Source organism: Diplotaxodon limnothrissa, linkage group LG17 (genome assembly GCF_057381915.1).
Source record: "Diplotaxodon limnothrissa isolate DT_005_m linkage group LG17, D_limnothrissa_male_GT1.1, whole genome shotgun sequence".
Taxonomy (NCBI): Eukaryota; Metazoa; Chordata; class Actinopteri; order Cichliformes; family Cichlidae; genus Diplotaxodon; species Diplotaxodon limnothrissa.
This window is the reverse complement of record NC_140612.1, coordinates 32,307,649-32,328,501: the sequence shown is the minus strand read 5'-3', so window position 1 is coordinate 32,328,501 and position 20,853 is coordinate 32,307,649. Positions and strand designations below refer to the sequence as shown.

The following is a 20,853-nucleotide window of genomic DNA, read 5'->3' as shown; positions in this document are numbered from 1 at the left end:
AAATGCACATCTGGCCTTTATGTATGCGCACATATATGCATAGATCAAGGCCAAATGTGCTGCACTAGCTTATCATTCTGCATCTTTTTCATGACTGTAGTTGATTCACAGCAATAAACGCACCTGCTTTCACTTGGCGTTTTGATCAGAAGTGTTGCCTGACAATATAATCTATATGAAACTTTGCTCCCTGCATGACGAGCAGCTTATAAGCGTCACGCACATATCAGCTCAGCTTTAAAGGTCACTGTACACCAGAGAAAACGGTGTTCAGTTAAAGCTGGTAACAGCCCCAACAAATGTCAAATATCTTTTTAGATATTGTCACCTGCTCGTGTTTACTTTGAGGGTTTTATTCTAACTACTTGGTTAAATGAATGAAATTTAGGAAATAACAAAGTATATTTAGAGATCCATTTATAGCAGCTACAGCTGCCGTAGGTCATGCAATGGTTTCCTACACAGAGGTCTTGCGGTACTTAATAATAACCTCGGGGGAAGCTTACGTGATCCAACATCTGTCCTACTTTTTATACCATTATCCTGCTTTTCTCCTCTGTCCATTCATTCATTAAGGCTTTTAGTGAATGGGTTGCTGACAAGGCAAAGGAAAAACTGGTTCATCTGTGACAGATGTGTATGCACACACACGCACTGTACATAAAAATGGAGGATAATACTGTGTCCATTATATCACATATTTTACTTGTTCCCACTTATATCCTCATTCATTTTTTGTTTATTTTTGTTTCAATAAGAAGAAAATGTTTTAATAGAGAAAATATTTCTTTCCATTTCCTCCCCAGTTGATCACAGTAGAGTGAAGCTGAAGCTAAAAACAACCAATCAGGACACAGATTACATCAATGCTAACTTCATTAAGGTAAATGTCAGGTTACTTTACCATGTTCTCTGGCATGTTGTTTACAGTTTAGTGGAAAAGTTCTTATAGTGTACTGAGTCATGTGATTAATCCTCGCTGAATGTGTTAATATAATTGATCGGTGAACATGTTTTCTCTGCTTTCAGGGTATGGATGGCCCAGAGGCCTATATTGCAACTCAGGGTCCACTGCCGAACACTGTCATCGACTTCTGGAGGATGATCTGGGAATACAATGTTGCTGTGAGTTTTCCTTACTAGAAGACTGGAAGTCAATGGATGGGGATATTTTTTTTGTTTTTCTCATTGTGAACAATTGAATCGTGTATCTAAGTGCTGTTTTTGAGCTAAAACGTTGAAGGTAAAGAGAGCAGGAAAAGTCTGATGTACAGTTTGGATGCACTTGATGGGGGTTTTTTCTTCCCGTCTTCATTAATAGACTGGATATCTGATTATTGGCTTCTTTGCAGTGATTTGATCCAATTTCAGCAATGTAAACTTTTATCTACTGAGGATTTAAATGGAATTAAAAAGTCTTTAAAACTAGAACCTGGTTATTTGCCAATTTATAAATAATGGTATTTATAATATATAATAAATAAAATATTTTAAAAAGTGATGAAGAGATCAAAGAAACACCCTTCAACCTTCTTGTTGAAGTTTGTCCACCAGAGGGCGAAGTTGTCTGAGCAGAGCATAAACAAGCAAAAAAATAACTACACATGTCACACATAAATACAAAATATCAGCTGATATATCAGAATGTTGGATTCTTAAATCAGTAAATAGTACTGTCGAATATGATGCTATACTAGTCTCTGAGCGAGTCGGCTTGCTCGAAACAAACCTTTCTAGGCTCTGTAAGGGTTACAATATATAAGGTTAAGGTTAGGTTATATTCTATAACGGGAATGGTAAAGCAGTTCAGTTCAATAGTTTAAAGATGTCTTTTTAGTAATCGAGCTCTATGAGGGGGGGAAAAACGCTTCGGGGTGTTGCGTTGACTGTTTTGGTGCAGTACTGCGAGTGACCACTAGAAGAGCACAATAGCAAGGGAGAGGTGGTGCTGCAAGAGCTGGAAATGGCACCTTAACAGTGCAAGTATTTGGCAAGCTAGCCACAAAAAGCATAAAAACTGCTGTGCTGCCGGGGGATCTTTTGTTAGCAGGGTGGCTGAAGAGGAAGAGAGGGTTTATTACCTAATGTGTTTTTGCAAAATGCTGCAAGAACTAGCCGCAGCTAACAGAAGACTTTTTTTTTTCTTTTTTTTAATGTAAAATGTAATTCTCCTTTTTTTGTTTATTTGTTTTCTTTTAAATGAGCGCTTACTCTTTCCAAGAGTGCAGATTTGGAAGAACAAAAGGTTTGCGTCATCACACAAATTGGAGAAAAAATGTTGACATTAGTGGCGGTTAAATAAATTAAGTGTACGAAGTAAGACTGTAATAATGAAGATACTCAAAATAAATATTTAATTGTGTCGTCAGGAATTAAGAGGCAGATGGAGAGTGCTTATGCTGTAACCAGATGGACAAAGATGAGAAGAGGGAGGAGGGCTATGATTAGGTTTAACTAGTGCTATGAAGAGGGATGAGTCTGCAGCTTTGATAATTACTCCTGTAGGATCAAAGCTGAAATGCAGCTGCATGGAAATGTGCGATCAAACGTGAAGGATGCTCTGCTTAGTTTCTCTAACTCTTTTAAATCTAAGCACGCAGGAATGAATAAAAATCTGCGTTTTTAGTTTTGAGAGCTTAAATGTTTATATTGTAATCCTTCCTTTTTGTGTCTTCGCAGGTTATTGTGATGGCTTGTCGAGAGTTTGAGATGGGAAGAGTAAGTGTGCAGATTTTTGCACATGTAAAATCACAACTGCTTTTCTTTTTTCTAATAAAAAAAAATGTTTGTGGAAAGAGACGATGTGAATTCACACTGATCACTTATTTTGAGCTCTATATTGCTTGCACGTATGGCTATAGTAAGCACATAATTAGTCACTTATATTTGTCACCATCTATGTTCTACATGTCACATTAATTGTTTATTTTGAATCTGAAAGTGTGTGTTCACAGGAAGCTGTGGTGTCTGTCTCGTATTTTGTTCTCAGCCAAAGCTAACTTTTCTTCTCTGGTTAGAAAAAGTGTGAGCGGTATTTCCCGATGCAGGGGGAGCAGCCTATGAGCTTTGGCCCTTTCAGAATCTCCTATGTAAGTAGACAAATCTGTGATGATACAGCTCTGTGTGTGTGTGTGTGTGAGTGTGAGACGAGTGCACGTAGCAGGTCTGCGTTTTGGGACTGCCTCTTTTCTCACATGTTTTTGTTTTCTAGGAATCGGAGCAGGCCAGAACAGACTACTTCATCAGGACTTTGACAGCACAGTATGAAAATGTAAGTGCTTTCTCTCGAGACCTCTTCATTAATACCTAATGTAGTTTATCAAGAAACCAGTCTAAAGTAAGTGTTAACTTTCAGATAACGCTACAGCCTATCACAATAGCGACAAGATTGCCTACAAATAAACTTCATATCCACATGTTTTCCAACAAATACAATTAGGCTTTCTTTTTGCAGCCATAAACCCAAAGTCCCCCTTCAACTGCTTGCATGCATCTAAACGCCAACCTTTAAATTTGAGTTTGAGGAAAAAGGAGCCATTTGACCAGGAGCCAAATGTTGCACGCAGGACGATTGGTGCATTAAAAAATTCCCGTTTGTGCTGAATGACCACAAACATCCTTCAGACGTCTCAGGCTGTTGCAGTGCAATATCCTGACAGGTCTGCATAGACAGTCAGACAGTCACGCTGCACTCTTGTTTTTTTTCTATTTGTTTGTTTAGGGTTTTTTTTGTGTGTGTGAGGGATTTTTTTTTTTTTTTTTTTTTTTTTTTTTTAAAAACATCCAAACAAAAATAAAACAACTGGTCATGCTCCAGATCTGATGCACCGTCTTCAGGCTTGAATACTGCAGACTACAGATGCATCTGGAGAGAGCTGTTTGGGTTAGTGTGAAAAACGATTTCCTTTGTGTACAAGTTGGAGGTCCATGGGGTGGGATTATACTTAAACTGTGTGTCAATAAAGTTTTTTTTTTTTTTAAAGATTCAGTTTGGCAACATTGTTCATGGCATATCATAGTTTCACTCCTTCACCACTGAACCAGCTTTCATCTGACTCTCCACTCAGTTATCAACGTTTGTTTTCCTGCAGGAATCCCGTAGGATAACGCAGTTCCATTATATGAACTGGCCAGATCATGACGTCCCCTCATCATTTGATTCCATTTTGGATATGATTGGGCTGATGAGAGAATACCAAGAGAACAATGATGTCCCAATATGTGTACACTGCAGGTAGTTATGCATGCATCTACTCTTAGCTGAAATTGAGTTTTAATGTTTTTGTTGTTTTGGTGAAATTCAGCTAATATGTGAAATATATGAAATTTCTAAAAATGGATTCATGTAAAATGCTTAATTGCCTTAAACAAAGCAGGTTTTACCCAATTTACTGAAGCTGGAGACTTGACAGAAAGTTCTAGGCTACAAATGTAAATATTATCAGTATAGTACAGTAAGAAGCTTAAATGGTAAAGTTATCAACTTGAGTGTAAACAAAAGCAGAATAATTACAAGCCCACAGTTTCTAGCTTTCTGCTGCGCACATGCATGGGTGTACACACAATGCACACACTCGTCTCCATGTGTGTGTAATGAGCTATAATGAGCAGCCTGAGGACATTTCCTGGTTCCTCTGTTACACAGCAGGACTTAAAGCTGCATCTCTGCATCTGTTAAGATGCTTTGTGTGGGTTGATGTGCGCTGTTTGTGTGGAGAAACGGTACTCTTTATAGTAGCAGAATGCTTGCTGACAGCGTGAGATCACTTTTTATGATTTTTTTTTTTTTTTTTTTTTTTTTTTTTTGTGTGTGTGTGTGTGTGTGTGTGTGTGTGCTTCTGTGAGGCTCCTGTCTCCTTCCTGTCTGGATGAGGTGTTATTACACACATGCAAACAACATACAAAAAGAGCAGATGCTTCTCAGTAATAGAAATCTAGTTATCTAGTGCACCGATACAACAAAAGCTTATTTGTGTATATGTGTGTGTTTCCACTAATCACAGTGCAGGCTGTGGGAGGACAGGAGCTATCTGTGCTATTGACTACACATGGAACCTCCTCAAAGCCGGGGTATGTCAACACACACTTACCTGTGCAAATGTACACATTAGATCGATTTTAACATTTCTTTTAATTCTCTTTTAACGTTGTAAAGAAAATTCCAGAAGATTTTAATGTATTCCGGTTGATCCAAGAGATGAGGACACAGCGACACTCGGCTGTTCAAACCAAGGTTTGTTGCCTTAGCTTTCATTACAGATGTAAATTAATGAAACGGATGTTTATGCAGAGCAATCATTTATTTACTTGTTCCATACCAGCACAGAAATGCTAATCAGTCCTCAGAAGCTTTACTGCTGCCACGCACAACCATGGCCCTGAGGTCACGAACTCGAGACGTCGTCATATATAACACCCTTTTTATATATAGGGTTTTTCTGTATTAGATGTGTTCTCGTTACTGGAAATTATGTAGGAGTATTAGAGCCACTTAAAGAAAAACATTTACATTTTGAAAATAAAGTCAAAATATGGAGATTACAGGTGTTTCAAGACAAACTGCCACGGCTGCTATACCCTCTACAAAATGCCTTGTGTCGCTGAGTTAGCGAGATCGTACTTGGTTTCATTTAAAAGGAAGTAATTTCTCTTTTAGCACATAAACACAGTGGTGTGATAAGTAAAAGAACACTGAAGAAAAAAAAAGCAAACACAAAGTTGGAGGACTTGGCCAGATTTGTCCAAAATGAAATGGGCAGGTGAAAGGATACTAGTGGAATCACAAGAGGCGATAGGACAGCTGATCAGTTAGTTTCACTGACTCGTCTACACAAGGCGTTTTGTAGAATGTATATGAGCCGTGGCATTGGCAACTGTAATCTCCACATTTTGACTTTTTTCTCAAAATGCACACAATTTTTAAATATTTTTCTTAATGTGGCCCTAATACTCGGTCGTGGGAAATAATCTGTTCGGTTTAGATGAGAAGTGGCACTTAGGTAGAGTGCCGCAGGCAGGAGGTAATTAAAATCAGCACGAACACTCCCTCAGTGGGAATTCTTTGGACAGTCTTCTGCTCCGTTGTCACATGGGTTCAATCAGACAGACACCACACAGTTTGTTCTGTGTCTGCAGGATAAAGTTTGTTTAATGTTGATGTGAACCTTGATCGCCTGGCTGTAATGTATGTGTGGTAATGGCTGCCAAGTAGATTTTCATTTCCTTCATTGTAATTAAAAAAAAAAAAGGCATGTTATCATATAACTGAAGTGTTAAACTGTATTTCTGCAAGATTTGGAAAAGAGATATTGTTAACCTTCTGTTCTTTTAAGGGTATAATGTTCGAATGCACAGCTGTAATAATAAGCTTATTTCCTGCTAAAGGTCGCCCCTTCATTCTCATCTCGTTTTGCTACATACCTGGTTGAAAAGGTTCTTTCATTGTCTCGCGTTCCCATCGCTGCGTGTAACTGGTTGAGGTTGTTTTGCCACAATTTTTAACATGGGTGTGTTTTCATGTTTACTTCCTGTAGTTAATGTGTGATTTTCGCCAGGAGGCATTTTGCACTTTGACATAGAGTCAAATTTGTACCTTTAGTCCGAGCTGTTTCTTTTTCTCTCCCAGGAGTGAAAATGAGCTCGGTTAATTGAATTACAGAATTGATTTGCCAAACGCTGACACAGGTTTGAGTTCAAAGTCTCAGACCGCCATCCTGTAGGAAGCTTGTAACTAATGAAATCTGTTTTGATAGAGTGGAAAGTATATTTGATTTGATATTGATTTGCTGAAACTTGTTTTTTCCCCCTCCTCTACTTCTCTCTTTCCTCTCACATCTTGTGCATTTAACCCTTATCTCTTTCTTCATGCACCAGTTTTTTTTCTCTCCCTCCTGCCTCATCATGTGTCTGTTTTCTTTCTATCTATAGGAGCAGTATGAGCTGGTTCATAGAGCCATCGCTCAACTGTTTGAGAAACAGCTACAGCAGCTGGAGAGTCCCACCAGCACACAGATCCATGATGGCATGGTATGACACACACACACACACACACTGTGCATGCTCTGTAGTGTTAAAGCAAGACAGGATGTCGCTGAGTAACTTACTGGGAGTGGAGGGGAAAAAAATACAGATAATTAGTCACAGGGGAGAAGATGGTGTGGAGAGGTCTAAAGAAAACTTTTGTTTACAGACAGAAAAAGAAGAGTCATTGTGATTGTGCTTAAAACGAGAGATATCTCTGTACAGAGTACTCTGAGGACTGCAGACAATTTCAGCTATTTAAAAACAACTGGAAGCGCTTTGCTCTGTCACTTACCACTGACCTCATTTTAAATTGCTTTACATTATCCTCTATTGCCCCCAAATACACAAGCGCTCTATACAAAGTGTCCTGAATTGTCTCTGGTCCTCCTCCCATGGCCAAAAAATTTTTTCTCATATGATCAAAGTTTGTTGCAAATGACACTGTACAACGTAGGTCTAATAAACTGAAACTAAAGCTTGATGTATGTAGACTGTATGAGAATTTCTTCTTCTGTGTTTCGTCCTCAAGTTTGAATAGGGCTGCTACAACTGGGAATGGATGGCTCATAGATATGGACACTTTGATATGACCCGATGCCACCAGTTTTTTTCACAATGACCTTTCATTTAGGACAGTGCACAGCATATACCCAGCCTAAAGAACAAAACAACACAAAAAAAGAGGGACAAATATTATTTCCCAAACTTGAAAGACACCAAAACTTTGTGTTTTTAAATATTCACGCTCTAATCTCGTTTTGGAACACAAATTATCATTTAACTATAGATTCTTCCTGTCATCCCATCAAGCAGCCTTAAAGAGACTACAAGCTGCTCTATATTTAGAGAGCTAGACCATAGAAGGACTGCACAAGCTTCACTGTAAGAGGCTGAAATCAGTAGAGCACATTAAGTGATATAAACAGAAACTGCTGTTACTGTAAGTGAAGAATAATTGCAAGTAATAATAAATGTATTGTGAGCAGATAAAATACCAGACCATAAATCTGCTGCCTCTTTCTGAGGCATGTTTGCTTCAGTTGCTTTTTAAGAGAAACAAGCTCACAAATGCAAGTTTAAGTGCAGCATATGCAACATGCTATACAAATACCCATCAGCATTTTACACCAGTGGCCTCTGAAGTAATGCAACCAGTTTCTGTGTCAAACGTTTCTGCCTGAAGAAGATGGGAAGCTTTAGGTGCTAGCTGTGTTGAGGTGGTGCCATTTCACAGCCTTTTAATCCTAAAGAGAAATTAAAATGATGCAAAGCAGCATCAGGTGAGGTAACATCAAGAAATGAGTGCTCCACCTGACCTGTGAAAACATAGACATGGTGGAAATGGGAATCAATGAGAGAGCTTTTAAGACTGGCAAATCTTAAGACTGTGGGAGGTGTGGGGGGAGGGGGGGATACAGAGCTGATGAGACAGTGTGCTGGCAGTAATCCAGAAGCTCACTTCCTGCTTAGGAAGCTTTGGTGACATCACTTCTCTCCCATAATGCACTCTGAGTCTGAGAATAGAAAAACACATCCGTTGGGAAAGGGCGACCCTCGCAAGACACGGTCACACAGACGGACACAACTGTTTTTGACATTAGAAAAGAATCTGCTGACATACTTTGTAAAGTGGAGCTCAATATATCTTTGAGCGGCTCTAAAATGTGGACAAACTGTATCACTACTTCCCTTGTTTTAAAATTTATGCTATTAATCATTTAAGGATAAGGTGTGGTTTGCACCAAGCGTGACATAAACTGCAGCACAAGTCTGTAGCTGCTGATCGTGACCCTGTTGTTATCTCACTTAGTTGCAAGTCCAAGAAGAACGCTGCACGCACAAACAGCACATCAGTATTGCTGTGCTGTACTGACTCAGTCCATACATGCATTGACTCATGTCCAGTCAGCCATTGTTGGTGACTAAAACACCCACATAGGTGATCTCTGTGGCATTGGGAACAATAAGCCTCCACATACACGCATCCCACATGTTTCTCCGCACGCTCACGCCCGCCTTTGTTCACAGGAAACCGTCCCACTAGATCGGTTCTCACAACATACGTGGACATACGGAGCTAAAGAAGCTGTGTTCCTGCCCTCTTTTCTTAGATCAGAATTTAGTTCCTCGGCAGACTAGAGCGTTCAAATGGCCCGGTTTGCCCCTATGTCATGAGTTTGACAACTGAAGTTGGCCTGTCATCTTCTCATTATCAGAGTGGGGAGGGAGTCAAACTAATGAGTCACAGGGGAGAAGAGGAAAGATGAGAGCTGAGAGGAAGAGAGAGAAAAATTGTTGTTTGGGGGAGGGCTTCTTTCAGAATAAGTCTTTCATCGTTTGGTGAAGCAACTTTGTAGCAACTTGTTACCTCTGCTTCAGGAACATTTAGGTGAGAAGAAAGAGGGTTAGTCCAGAGGCCTTGATGAAAAATAAGCTTCATCTTTCATGTAAATATGCAAACAGGTATACAAAAAATTAAATATATTGATTAACTAAAAGTAGGGATGATTGTAGTTGCTTTCCAGCATCTAAATATGACAGGAAGGAAAAATAAGAGGGTTTCCCTTATTTTCCACTTTTCACAAATGTCGTGTCCAACTATTTTGTTACTCTTGTGTGTGTGTCCAGGATGAAAGCAGTCCTGACAAAGCAAGCAACCAATTATCGGATGATACATGGGACACTCCACCTCCAAAACCTCCCCGCATTCGCAGGTAGGACATTTGTCTGACATTTATTTATTTTTTTTTTCAGTTTATCTCCTTATATCGTTAAATCGTTCCGGCCTGTTTTTCATTAAGGATGTTTGCAACTGGTCGACTCTGCGTTTTAGTTTTCACCTGCTTTACCTCGTCCTCAACACAGATTAGTTAACAAGCCCACACAGGCGTTCACGCCAGGCGAGAGGTGGCTTGTTGGAGAACACTGTGAACACACAAAACACACAGAAAACATATTTAAAAAAAAAGAAAAGAAAAAAAAGAAATAATATCCCAGTATTTTGTTACAGTGTAGCTCCCCATCAGCCCAAAGTTACAAACAGCCTCCACTTTACCAAAGTTAACTTCTGTTTGGCTGCTGCTCCTACTGGAGGAGGAGCTGTATTTATAGATCATTTTGCAACACTTTGCAATGCTCTGCAACACGACATGGCATTGAACACACCACAACCCAAGGCTAGTTAAAGTAGAACTGTTACATTTTTCATCTCCTTCTCTTTGAGAACAAACAGTCCTTTATGCAAATGCAGGGAATTTATTTCAAACACATACACACACTTTATCTGCCGCATTCATAAATACAGATTTCTTTTCTCTTATTCTTTGTCATTCAGTCTTATACATTTTTCCTCCATCTTATTACTCAATTATTTTATTATTATTATTTTAAATCTTGCTTCTCTCTGCTGTCTTTTGTCTCTTCCTTTCGGGCCTGCAGGGGTGTACACTTTTCTTACAGCCCTCTTTCTTTCTACTCATGATGTATCCACACCTGAAAATATCCTCTCCCCGTTAACACAGCAAAACACTTTATAACTGCACTTTATAGCAGCACGGTGGCACAGTGGTTAGCACTGTTGCTGCACAGCAAGAAGGTCCTGAGTTCAATTCCACCATCAGGCCGGGGTCTGCCTGTGTGGACTTTGTATGTTCTCCCCGTGTTTGCGTGGGTTCCCTCCGGGTACTCCGGCTTCCTCCCACCGTCTAATTAATGTGAGCGCGAATGGATGTCTGTCCCTGTGTGTTAGCCCTGCGACAGACTGGCGACCTGTCCAGGGTGTACCCCTGTCTCGCCCTATGACAGCTGGGATAGGTTCCAGCGCCCCCCGCAACCCTGAAAAGGATAAGCGGAAGCGAATGGATGGATGGAAGCATTTTCTAAAGATTTGCTGTTTTGACAGCATATTTTTTGTGCTAATGTAAGAAACAATGGCTCTGTGATTATCAGCGTGATTACATTTATAGTGGCAAGAAGATGTAAAGTGATCTGCTACTCTTTGTCCTGAATAAATAATTATCAGCTGACAAACTCCACTTTAATAACACGGCTGATGCTACTGTTCTTTTCTGCGGACAATATATAATTTAAACATTCACAGCAAAGATTGGGGGGGGGAAAGTGTAACTACCCATAGGCTAATGATATCAACAATTTATCAGGCATTTTATTACACTGAGGAACTGGTTGAGCTATCTTTTTCAAAACACACAAATATTTTGCTAAAGATGATAAAAATCAAACCTCAAAGGGTTGTCTTTGTGAACACATAATTTGCATAAAGCTGAAGTGGGTTCTCAAATCATGCATCAGTTAGTAGGTACGTAAGCCTTAATGCATGTGAAGATGATTTAGTGCTCTCGCTCTTTCTAAAGAAATGACATGCTAGGATAATTCTCCTGTCACAGTGTCCTTGATTGAAGCGCACTGGCTTACAGCTGGAATTAATCCCTGGGCACCACACAGTGGCTACCCATGTCTCCTTAGAATGGGTAGGGTTGGAGAGAAGGAATTTCCTTTCTCCAGTAATCAGTAGGGATATGTTAAAGTCCCCCAGCATAAATGAACTGGTCTCCATCTGTGTTACCATGTCATTAAATAGGCGTATTCAAGCCTGATGCATAGTGGAGATATCATCAAAGTGAATCTTGATGATGTTTATGGACATCTGCTCTCTCACTGATAGTGACATAATTTCCCAAGTTAAGTTTTCTTTAGGGGTGATGGAGCAGAACTATGACTGTAAGTAAACATTAAAGCAGATCTACTACAGGATGATTTTAGATAAAGAAAATATGCCATTTGAAGGGCACAGAACAAGCCCAAAGAAGAGCTGCTATGCCTGCAGAGTATCCTCTAGACAGCCTAACAAAATACCTGAGCTAAAGCACATGAAAAAGGATCCACCAAAGCCCCTCTAGACATTATGCAGATTGAGCTGCACCTCGAGGAAAGTACTCATTTGGGGTTATTACATTTTTTTAAGAGCCAATGTATCCTTTTTACTGCACTAAATTTCTCATTTTCTTTAATTCGTCTCCTGCACAAGGCAGTTTTATGAGAGAGCAGACATTTTTAGCTCATTCTAATCTTAGTGTGTACCTACAAGTTATCTGTTTACTGGACGGTTTCTTTCCTGTTCTTAGTAAAACATACAAATGGGAACTTGCAGAAGCTGCCAAAGTAGAAACACTTCCTTGAAGCAGGACACCCTGTGAGGAGTGTATGCTGTCTCCCTCTCTCTTTCTTATCAGTATGTTCCTTTCTTTCTCTGCATCATCCCTGTGTTTATAAAGAAATGATGTCAAGGCCTAGTTTAAGCCTGAGAGTGTTCTATTGATGGCGAGAGCTATTTTTACAGACATAAACCACACTCTGCCGGCCACACTCCCAGTGGGTCCTGCAGTGGTGTAAATGTGTAGAAGAATCTTTGGTTGTGAGAGAGGGAGAGAGAGAAGGGTGGAGGGGAGATGCTGCAGGAACTCGAGGGAGTCATGGCTTTTACTCATGCTCTGCCATTAGGGATGGGTTTAAAACCTCAATACTTCTGGGCTTCTGGCTAAAATGTGTCAGTAGCATCTTGGTGATGTAACCTATGACGTAACAAAACTGACATCTGTGTTTTTGAGGTAGTAAAATGTGAGCAATAGTATGATACTCAAGTGTTAAACATTATATCATACACATTTTTAGTTGTCCCAGTGGAACAAAAGATGGGTGATGCTGTATAGTGACTCCTCTAATTGCTTTTAATTTTACAAAGCATCCTCTACCTTCTATTTTCTGCTGAGGAAGGTGAGGCAGGCACAGAGCTCTGGCTGTGACCACCAAAGCCGCAACCACCTGCTGCTCCAAACTTGTTTTTGCGTGTCTGTGGATTGATTTATGAGTGAAAATGAAGGATTTTAAGGTTTACAGGAGAAATGTATGCATTAGCGAATAATCTTGTGTGTGCACCTATGAGCCACGATCAGTGTTGGGGAGTAACGGAATACATGTACCGCAGATGTTCTAAAGAATGCTCTAAAGAATGTAGCATCATAGGCAGTGTAGTCCGTGCTGCAGGGAGAATGGACTGTCATACCCGTTATGTGTCTGTGAGCGAGGGAGGGAGAAAAAGGAAAAGTACGAGTTGTCATCGAGCAAAAACAGGAGCTGGAAGCATGTAAATATAATAATAACCACTGCAGCCAAGAAGAGTGCCTGACGAGCCCAGGTGTAAGTAAGCTATTAAGACTGTACGCTGTGTTTGTGTTTTCCTCCGAAACAATAAGTTCCGTTGGAGCAGCCTTTCAACGCCTCTCTCTGTCTCTTGCAAGAAAAGTTGACCCAGACAACAAAGTAAAGCTTTTTTTCGGCTACGAGCCCGACACGAACCCCACGTATTAGCCAGAGGTCCCTTTACTATGGTTCGGTAACGGTAATAAATCACAGCAATAGTACATTCACGTAGTTGTAAACAGCATGATAATATATTAAGTAATCCAAAGTATTCAGAATACGTTACTCTCATCGAGTAAGAAGCTGCCAAAGTAGAAACGGAATACGTTACAGAATACATTTTGGGGCATGTAATCTGTAATGGAATACATTTTAAAAGTAACCTTCCCAACACTGGCCACGATAATCACTATTAACCAACAAGTGAAGAGTTCTTGAAGTTGATGTGCTGAACTTGGAAACTAAAGTGAGTGACTTTGTCAAGGTAGTGACAAGACAACTAGATTAGAGCATCTCCAACACATTATGTCATGTGTTCCCAGTAAGCAATGATTAGTACTTACCAAAACAGGAGAACTGAGCATGACTCAATGATGCCACAAGACCTGAAGGGAGTCTAAACCAAAGTTCTGAAAACTCTACTGCTGGTTGCTAAAACACATCAGACTTCCGCTTTTACCTTGTCTCTGTGGCTAGGTGCATGTTGGGGGAAAGATGGCAAAAGATAATAGAAAGAACACAAGCCAGTGGAAGCAGCTGTGGCACTGATGTGACTGTTACACCTACCTAAACTTGCAAACATGCTACATACAATCCTTAGTCTTCAGCAGGAATGTTTGAGATCCATGACAAAGAGTTCAGGGTGTTGAAATGGCCTTCAAATTCCCCAGATCTCATTCTGATCAAGCATCCCTGGGATGTGCTGGAAAAACAAGTCTGATCCATTGACCCTCCCACTTTACACCCTGCACGACTGGATCTGCTGCTCATGTGTCGGTGCCAGTCACTATAGGACATCTTTAAAGGACACAATGGGGAAGCGGTTGTTTAGCAGGCGAAAAGGGAGCTACCTACTAGAGGTGGGAATCACCATACATCCCACGATACGATATTATCACAATACTTAACGCACGATACGATATTATTGCAATTTTTTTTAAATATTTTGCGATCTTCAGATTCTGTCCATAAAGGTAAACTTTATCAATATTCATTTTATCTAATATCAAAGTCTCACACTCAGTCTCTCATTTCAGTCAGTTTTATTGTTGACAAACTGAACGGTTTGTATTACAGTCTAGTCCAACTTAACTGAATGCAACCATCTGGTACAATTATAGCTATTCTGAACTTTGAAATTTATGAAAACTATGCAGCCCCTTCAGCAACTGAAGAATTTGAAAGTAAATTAAAACAAAATATAATTTTACATTAAATAAAAAAGTTTTAAACTTAATTAAAATAAAACATGTCTTAAATTAAAATAAGTAAACTGTCATGTTTATTGCTGCCAAAAAAAAAAAGTTAAACACATTTGGACAGTGAAGGAATGTCAGGATTCTTGCTCAGAAAAAGGATCAAAATGCTCTGAAGTCAGAGCATGTTCCATTCCACAAACTTTTTTTTGTAACAAAATATCGATTTCTGCTGTCCCTGTATCGATACATTATTAGCAAACAAAATATCACGATACTACACAGTATCGATTTTCCCCCCCACCCCTACTACCTACACAATATGAAGAACACTGTGGGCAGATCCTGGTATAGTCACAATGAACTCTTCTGGATTGTGTCACCAGTGTCCTAACATGATAGGACTGATTTTTGACATTGTGCTGGTTGACAACATGACACTAATACATTTTTTGTATACTGACATTGTTGCAGGATAGTTTTAGCAGTTTTTAGCAAAAGTTAGAGTGAGCTGAATTGAAGTGTTGTTGCTTCTGTTGAACAAAACGAGAGAAATCTTGGATCTTTTTCATCTTTTATCATTAAACAGAATAATTTGGGCTTTTTTATTTAATCATTAGATCCCTCAGGAAAGCAGCAGTACTAGTACTTTCTGCATTTGATTTAAACTCTTATATTTTTTTAATACATGTTTACATTTCGTCACACATGCTGCAGTTGTCACTGAGTTGCCTGCAGCTTCATTTTTTCTTTATTCTCCTCTCTTTACGCCTTGTTTGTTTTTCAGTGACTTATTAGTGTTTGCTCCTGTAACAGCTCAACCTCCCCTTAGGAATCATTAAAATTTCATCTCATCTCATCTTATAGGGCCCAAAAAAAAAATCTTTGTGGCATCCGAATGTCTATAATCCCCCGTGGAAATAACCGGATCCAGTTGGGAATCTGTGTTGTTAAATATCTCATGCTTGCTCAGGCAACAAAGATGACATAGAAGAAGAAATTCTCATGGGTAATTAAAGTTTTCATTAAAGAAAACAAAGAGATAGTGGTGTCTAGTTTAAGTTATGTTGAGCCTGAAAGCTAAATATGCTGTTGTTCTGGAACAGCCCACCCTTCCAAGAATTGGAGGAAAAGTTATGCACACGAGTTCTAGTTTTACAATACAATCAGCTTAGTTTGGCTTTATTCAGTGGCCTATATTATTAGCTGATATTAGCCCGTCATATTGGGATACTGGAGGTTTGTATGTCCATAGCCTTCTTGTTAGGAAATGTCAAGTAGTCATATTTTTGTGGATGTGGTCATTTTGACACGAGCCCAAGTTTCTAACTAGTTTGTGAAATACACAATTTAGCCAAAAAGGCTACTTAATTTAAGGAAGCAAATGCAAACAGTCTTCCAATGGATAATTGCTTAAAACATGTCAGAAGACATGTCCCGGGATCGTGGAAAAGATGTTTCAGAAAGGTTACATTATTTTGCATCAAGCAAAAGAAGCAGAAACTACTGATGCTACGTTATGAAGTGTTCAATTAAAGTGTCAGGTGTGGTCAGGAATAAATCTATAAGGAAAGTGGTTTGAGATTACTGTGTTTAGTATTACTATGTTTATTAGTGAAAATAAGATCATTTCTAAATGCAAAATATGAAGAGAACCCAAGAGATTGGGACTAAACAGCTGTGTAGCTGTCAGTTTGCTTGGCAATGTAAAGCATGGATTCTAGACGCACATCACGGGCGTGCCTAGTGCCTACTGAGGTTGTGAGGTCAGTTTTATGATTCTTGGGTTGCTTCTATTGGTCAGCTGATTATTTGAATACACTGCTTACATTTTGCATCAGTGTTTTTTTTTTGTTTGTTTGTTTTCTTGTCTTGTTTTGGTAGTACGGGCATAGGCCAAGATGACAATGCCAGGATTCATTGGGTTCACATGGGAGCATGAGACATAATTTTTGCACATGAATCGATCATCAGAGTTCAGAACTGAACCCGTCTGAGAATCCTTTGGGATGTGCTGCAAAAGACTTTACACAGTGGTCCAAATCCTCTAACACTCCCTAAGTTTGTTGAAACAGTGCCACATCACAGCTAAAGGCAGTCCACTGAAATACTAGTGTGTGAGACTCTTTGGGTTGGGAAGTGTACATTTCTGGAGAACATCAAAACTGCACCGGCCTTAAGAATCCATTATCAGCTGGGCTCTTTAATCTAGTGTGCATCCTAGCCTGTTGTTATTAAAAAATGTGAACAAATGTTTGTCTGGAAGAGCAAGTAAACAAGAATACACACGGCAGATCTAAGCCTCTGTGAAAGAAGAACGTCTTCTGTGCTGCAATTCTGAGGCTTAATGAGGAAGGCTTTTATGGTTTGACTGCAACTCCAAAGTTGCTCAATGAAAGGAAATCCCCCGAGCTTCTAGCTTGCGACTTCAGTGTCTGACTTTGTGTCTGCCTGCCTCTGATGTGCTGTCATGTGCTGTCAGCCTGTATGCTGGCTCTTGTCTTGGTCATGTGCTCCTAAATTGGTACACCACCACTTCCTTTGACTGCTTTTCTGTATCTATATTTTTGCATGCGTACAGCATATAAATGTATTGAACAATATTTGCTTGTCACTTTCCATCTCTCTGTGGCTAGCTTTGTCATAACCACTGTATCCTGTATGCAACTCACACACCTACACTGCGAGCTTTACAGAACTATTTATTAGTAGGCTACATTACTAAAATACTGTACATGTGGTAAAGTTATGTGGGACGGTGAAGTAATCATTCACAACTTATCTTGAATAGCCATAGATGCTGTCATGTTACTGACACTTGTCTTTTTCTGCTTCTGTGCTCTGAGGAAGCTGCACGGAAGAGAATAAAATACTTTCGATACTTTAAGAAGAAAGCTGTCTTAGACTGTTGGTTACAGCACCATTTATATTTTGAGAAATGAAACTCTTTAGCACTGATCCGTTTTCACTTTGTCACATTGGCAGGTTATGTCACTGTTAAAGCCACATAATATGGGTGAGAGCAGAAGTCTTAAAATATCACATAAGAAATGGAATTTGTCTCTATAGGGCTAAAAGTATAGACTTTTTTTTCAAATTCTGCCATCTAGTGGTGAACAAAACATAGCACAGACCTACTTTTAGTTTTATACGTACATGAGATTAAAAGTTAATTTCGTCATATAAGTCTTGTAATTCGCCCTTCTTAGGATGTCAGAATTTCTGGGCGTTTCCTGATCAGCAGGATGAATTTCTTGCCATTGCATCATTTTGATTTTCTTACCCGCAGCACAAAACTTTAACTTTTTATCCAGGCTAGAAAATCCAGGGTTTAGTTTAACAGTAAAAAAATAATTTTTATGAATTTTGGCCTCTGTAGGAATGTCTCATTAAAGATCATCAAAAGCCTGTCACTCTCACTGTCAACTGTAATATTTATTCAGTAACAAACTCTTGTGGGCTTTTCTTTTTTTCCTCTCCCTCTCTTTCTCTCGGTCTAGTACGCAGGTAGAAGGCGACGTAAAGGAAGAGATCCTCCAACCCCCAGAGGCTCACCCCGTACCACCCATTCTGACCCCATCTCCTCCGTCAGCCTTCCCGACTGTCACGAACGTGCGACAGGACAATGACCGCTACCATCCCAAACCCGTCATCCATGTCCTCGCTACTGCGCAGCACAACGTGACAGAGGTGAGCTGGACATAAACTAAAAATTGGCAACTTATAGGATACTATTGTGTATAGAACTACATGGTATGTATCTAAAGGGTTTTTATTGTACATGGGAAGTTGCACGGATATAAGAATAGTAATTGGTCTGGTAAAACCTGTTATATATTAAGTCAGCTAATGGTTATGGAATTTCCTAGACTGAATGATGGGGAAGCTGTGATTTAGCAACGATAGTGCGTGGGCAGTCTGTTGGCAGCTATAGATGTCCATATACTTGCAGGGACGGTTGATAGAGGGGCAGTGTTAAAAATATGTGGTACATCCTGTCTGTGGGCTACTCGAGCTTTTTCTGTCGTTGATCCATCGCTTTTGTTTGCTTTGGGGTTTTTTGTGTGTGTGTGTTGTGCCACTCGTTCATGCTCACGGGGCATCAGTTACATAGTTGTGAAGATATCACAGATGGGGCAGGACGCAGCCAGTACGTAGACCATAAAGTAGGAGTTAGCCCTCTGACATGGGTACTCCCTGTTATTACAGTGGTCCTGGTTTAGGAGCACGTAATTACACATTTAAGTGGAAAATTAAGTTCATTACCAAGTTGAGTTGTTTAAGTTGTTTTTGTTCCAATGAAAAGTTCCCATCATGTAGGTATAGGTGTAACTTTACAGGAAGTATCAAAATGAGATGCTGTAAAAAGGAAATCTTTATCTTTTAGCAGTGGAAAAAGTTGCATTTTTGTCTTTTGACATTATTTATGTTCTAAACAAACCGTAACATCACTAAAGAACTGCAGCTGATTCCATGATCTATGTGTCTGTTATGATGATTTCTTTTGTTTTTGTGCAAGTAAAATGTAGTAAATTATTATTTCAGAAGAATTAAGTTTCAGTCTAGAAGGGAAAACAACCGGCTCACAGTCTATAATAACAGCAGAAGTATGAAAATGCATGAATATAAATAAGGTTGTTTTGTTCTCCTACAGCTCATGTTTGTTTTTTGTGTGTGGGGCCTGCTTAATCAGCTTTTTCTGAACTCTAACTTAAACATCAAAGATTTCTGGTGGCGTGTGAATGTTTTGCTTTTTGTGAAGGGGGGGAGATTACATGTCTCATTTGTTCTACTTTACGTTTATTTCAGGATAAGAACACAGACCAGCAGCAGAATCAGCTAGAGCCCAGTCCAAACAAACAGACCAGTCCCTCAGAGCAGAAAGATCAAGAGCAACTAAGCCGAAAACAGCAGAGTCAGGTCTCAAGTCTGGATCTCAATGACAACTACAACAACAAAATGTCTTCAAAGTCAGAATCAGGCCAAAGCCAGACTCAGACCCCATCCTCGCCCCTCTCCCCAGCTGTTGATTGTTCTGGTGCTCCTCGAATCGAGAGGAAGCTCAGCATTGAGATTAAAAAGGTGCCACTGCAAGAAGGACCTCGCAGCTTTGACACCTCCTCGTCAATGGGAGTAGCCGGCGGACAAGGCTCCAGTTCTAGTAACAACAGCTGCGCACTGCAAAGAAGTCACGCATTTAAAGCTCGCACTGGTCAGTCCCTTCTGACATCCAGCTCCTCTCTGTCAGAGGACTCTGGCACAGAGGGAGGAGCTTGTGGATGTGGAGAGAGTCAAGCAGATGGAGGCAGCCTCGCCAGGCCGAACCACCTTCCTGTGAAGAGTGGAGAGAAGGTGGAGAAGCAGGGAGGGGATTTGAAAGCCGGCCATGCAGCGTGGACTCAACACAGCAACAGCCCGGACAAACAGTACCCCAAGACCACCTCCTCTTCTTCCTCCTCAGACCGTGTGGCTCCATCCTCATCCTCCTCCTCCCACCTCTCCTCTTCCTCCTCCTCCTCCTCCACACCTGTTAGGACTGCCCTGAGTTTCACCAACCCCCTGCACTCTGACAACTCGGACGAGGAGGGGAAGGTGTCCGAGGAGATGTCCGGAGGAGGAAAGGAAGCTTTTCGTACAAGCGTATCCACAGCGACTGCCACCGTAACGGCATCCTCTCAACATGGAGACCAGCAGCCGGTCAGAAAGGTGTCGCCGATGTCAATTGCAGGGCAGATCACACCAACGGTCTCTCCATCCTTAGCAAGTAGGTCGATCAGTTGCTTGAACTGCTTTCCTTCTCAATTCTTTAAAATATGTGAAATTAATTAAGAAATTATGAAAACTAAACACTAAACAATGAGGTTTAGCAGGCAAATAGTCAAGAACAATCTCCCTGAAATGCACATGAAGGCACCAAGTAAGCTTGCACTCAACTACTGTACACTCAGGAAATAAAAAAAATCACACTGTAGAGTAATTTTCTGGGTCGGTAAGGAGCCAGAGGTCTCAAACAACAATCTAATGACAAGCTATATCTGTCAACACACACACTGTGTTCTCACTGCTGAGGAGTTAGAGGCCAGGAGAGGGCAAAACAGGAGGAATGGAAGAAAGGAATAAGAGGAAATGACAAGAAAATCGGAGAGAGATAGTTTCCAGTGAGTCTCACACAAAGCATGACTGTTTGACTAATTGG

The 20,853-nt window shown here is 40.2% G+C and overlaps 1 protein-coding gene across 5 annotated transcripts in view; it reads left to right on the top strand.

Moving 5' to 3' along the window:
* The window catches only part of ptpn12 (protein tyrosine phosphatase non-receptor type 12), a 52,455-nt gene that overhangs the window by 25,307 nt on the left and 6,295 nt on the right, over positions 1 to 20,853 (top strand). For all 5 annotated transcript variants that reach the window (XM_085375825.1, XM_085375824.1, XM_085375821.1 and 2 more), the window contains exons 3-14: positions 807 to 883; positions 1,030 to 1,125; positions 2,680 to 2,718; positions 3,018 to 3,089; positions 3,212 to 3,271; positions 4,092 to 4,234; positions 5,004 to 5,070; positions 5,156 to 5,233; positions 6,928 to 7,026; positions 9,652 to 9,737; positions 18,158 to 18,347; positions 19,467 to 20,421. In XM_085375825.1, the coding sequence (XP_085231951.1) occupies positions 807 to 883; positions 1,030 to 1,125; positions 2,680 to 2,718; positions 3,018 to 3,089; positions 3,212 to 3,271; positions 4,092 to 4,234; positions 5,004 to 5,070; positions 5,156 to 5,233; positions 6,928 to 7,026; positions 9,652 to 9,737; positions 18,158 to 18,347; positions 19,467 to 20,421 (1,962 nt within the window). The remainder of the gene's footprint in view (positions 1 to 806; positions 884 to 1,029; positions 1,126 to 2,679; positions 2,719 to 3,017; positions 3,090 to 3,211; positions 3,272 to 4,091; positions 4,235 to 5,003; positions 5,071 to 5,155; positions 5,234 to 6,927; positions 7,027 to 9,651; positions 9,738 to 18,157; positions 18,348 to 19,466; positions 20,422 to 20,853) is intronic.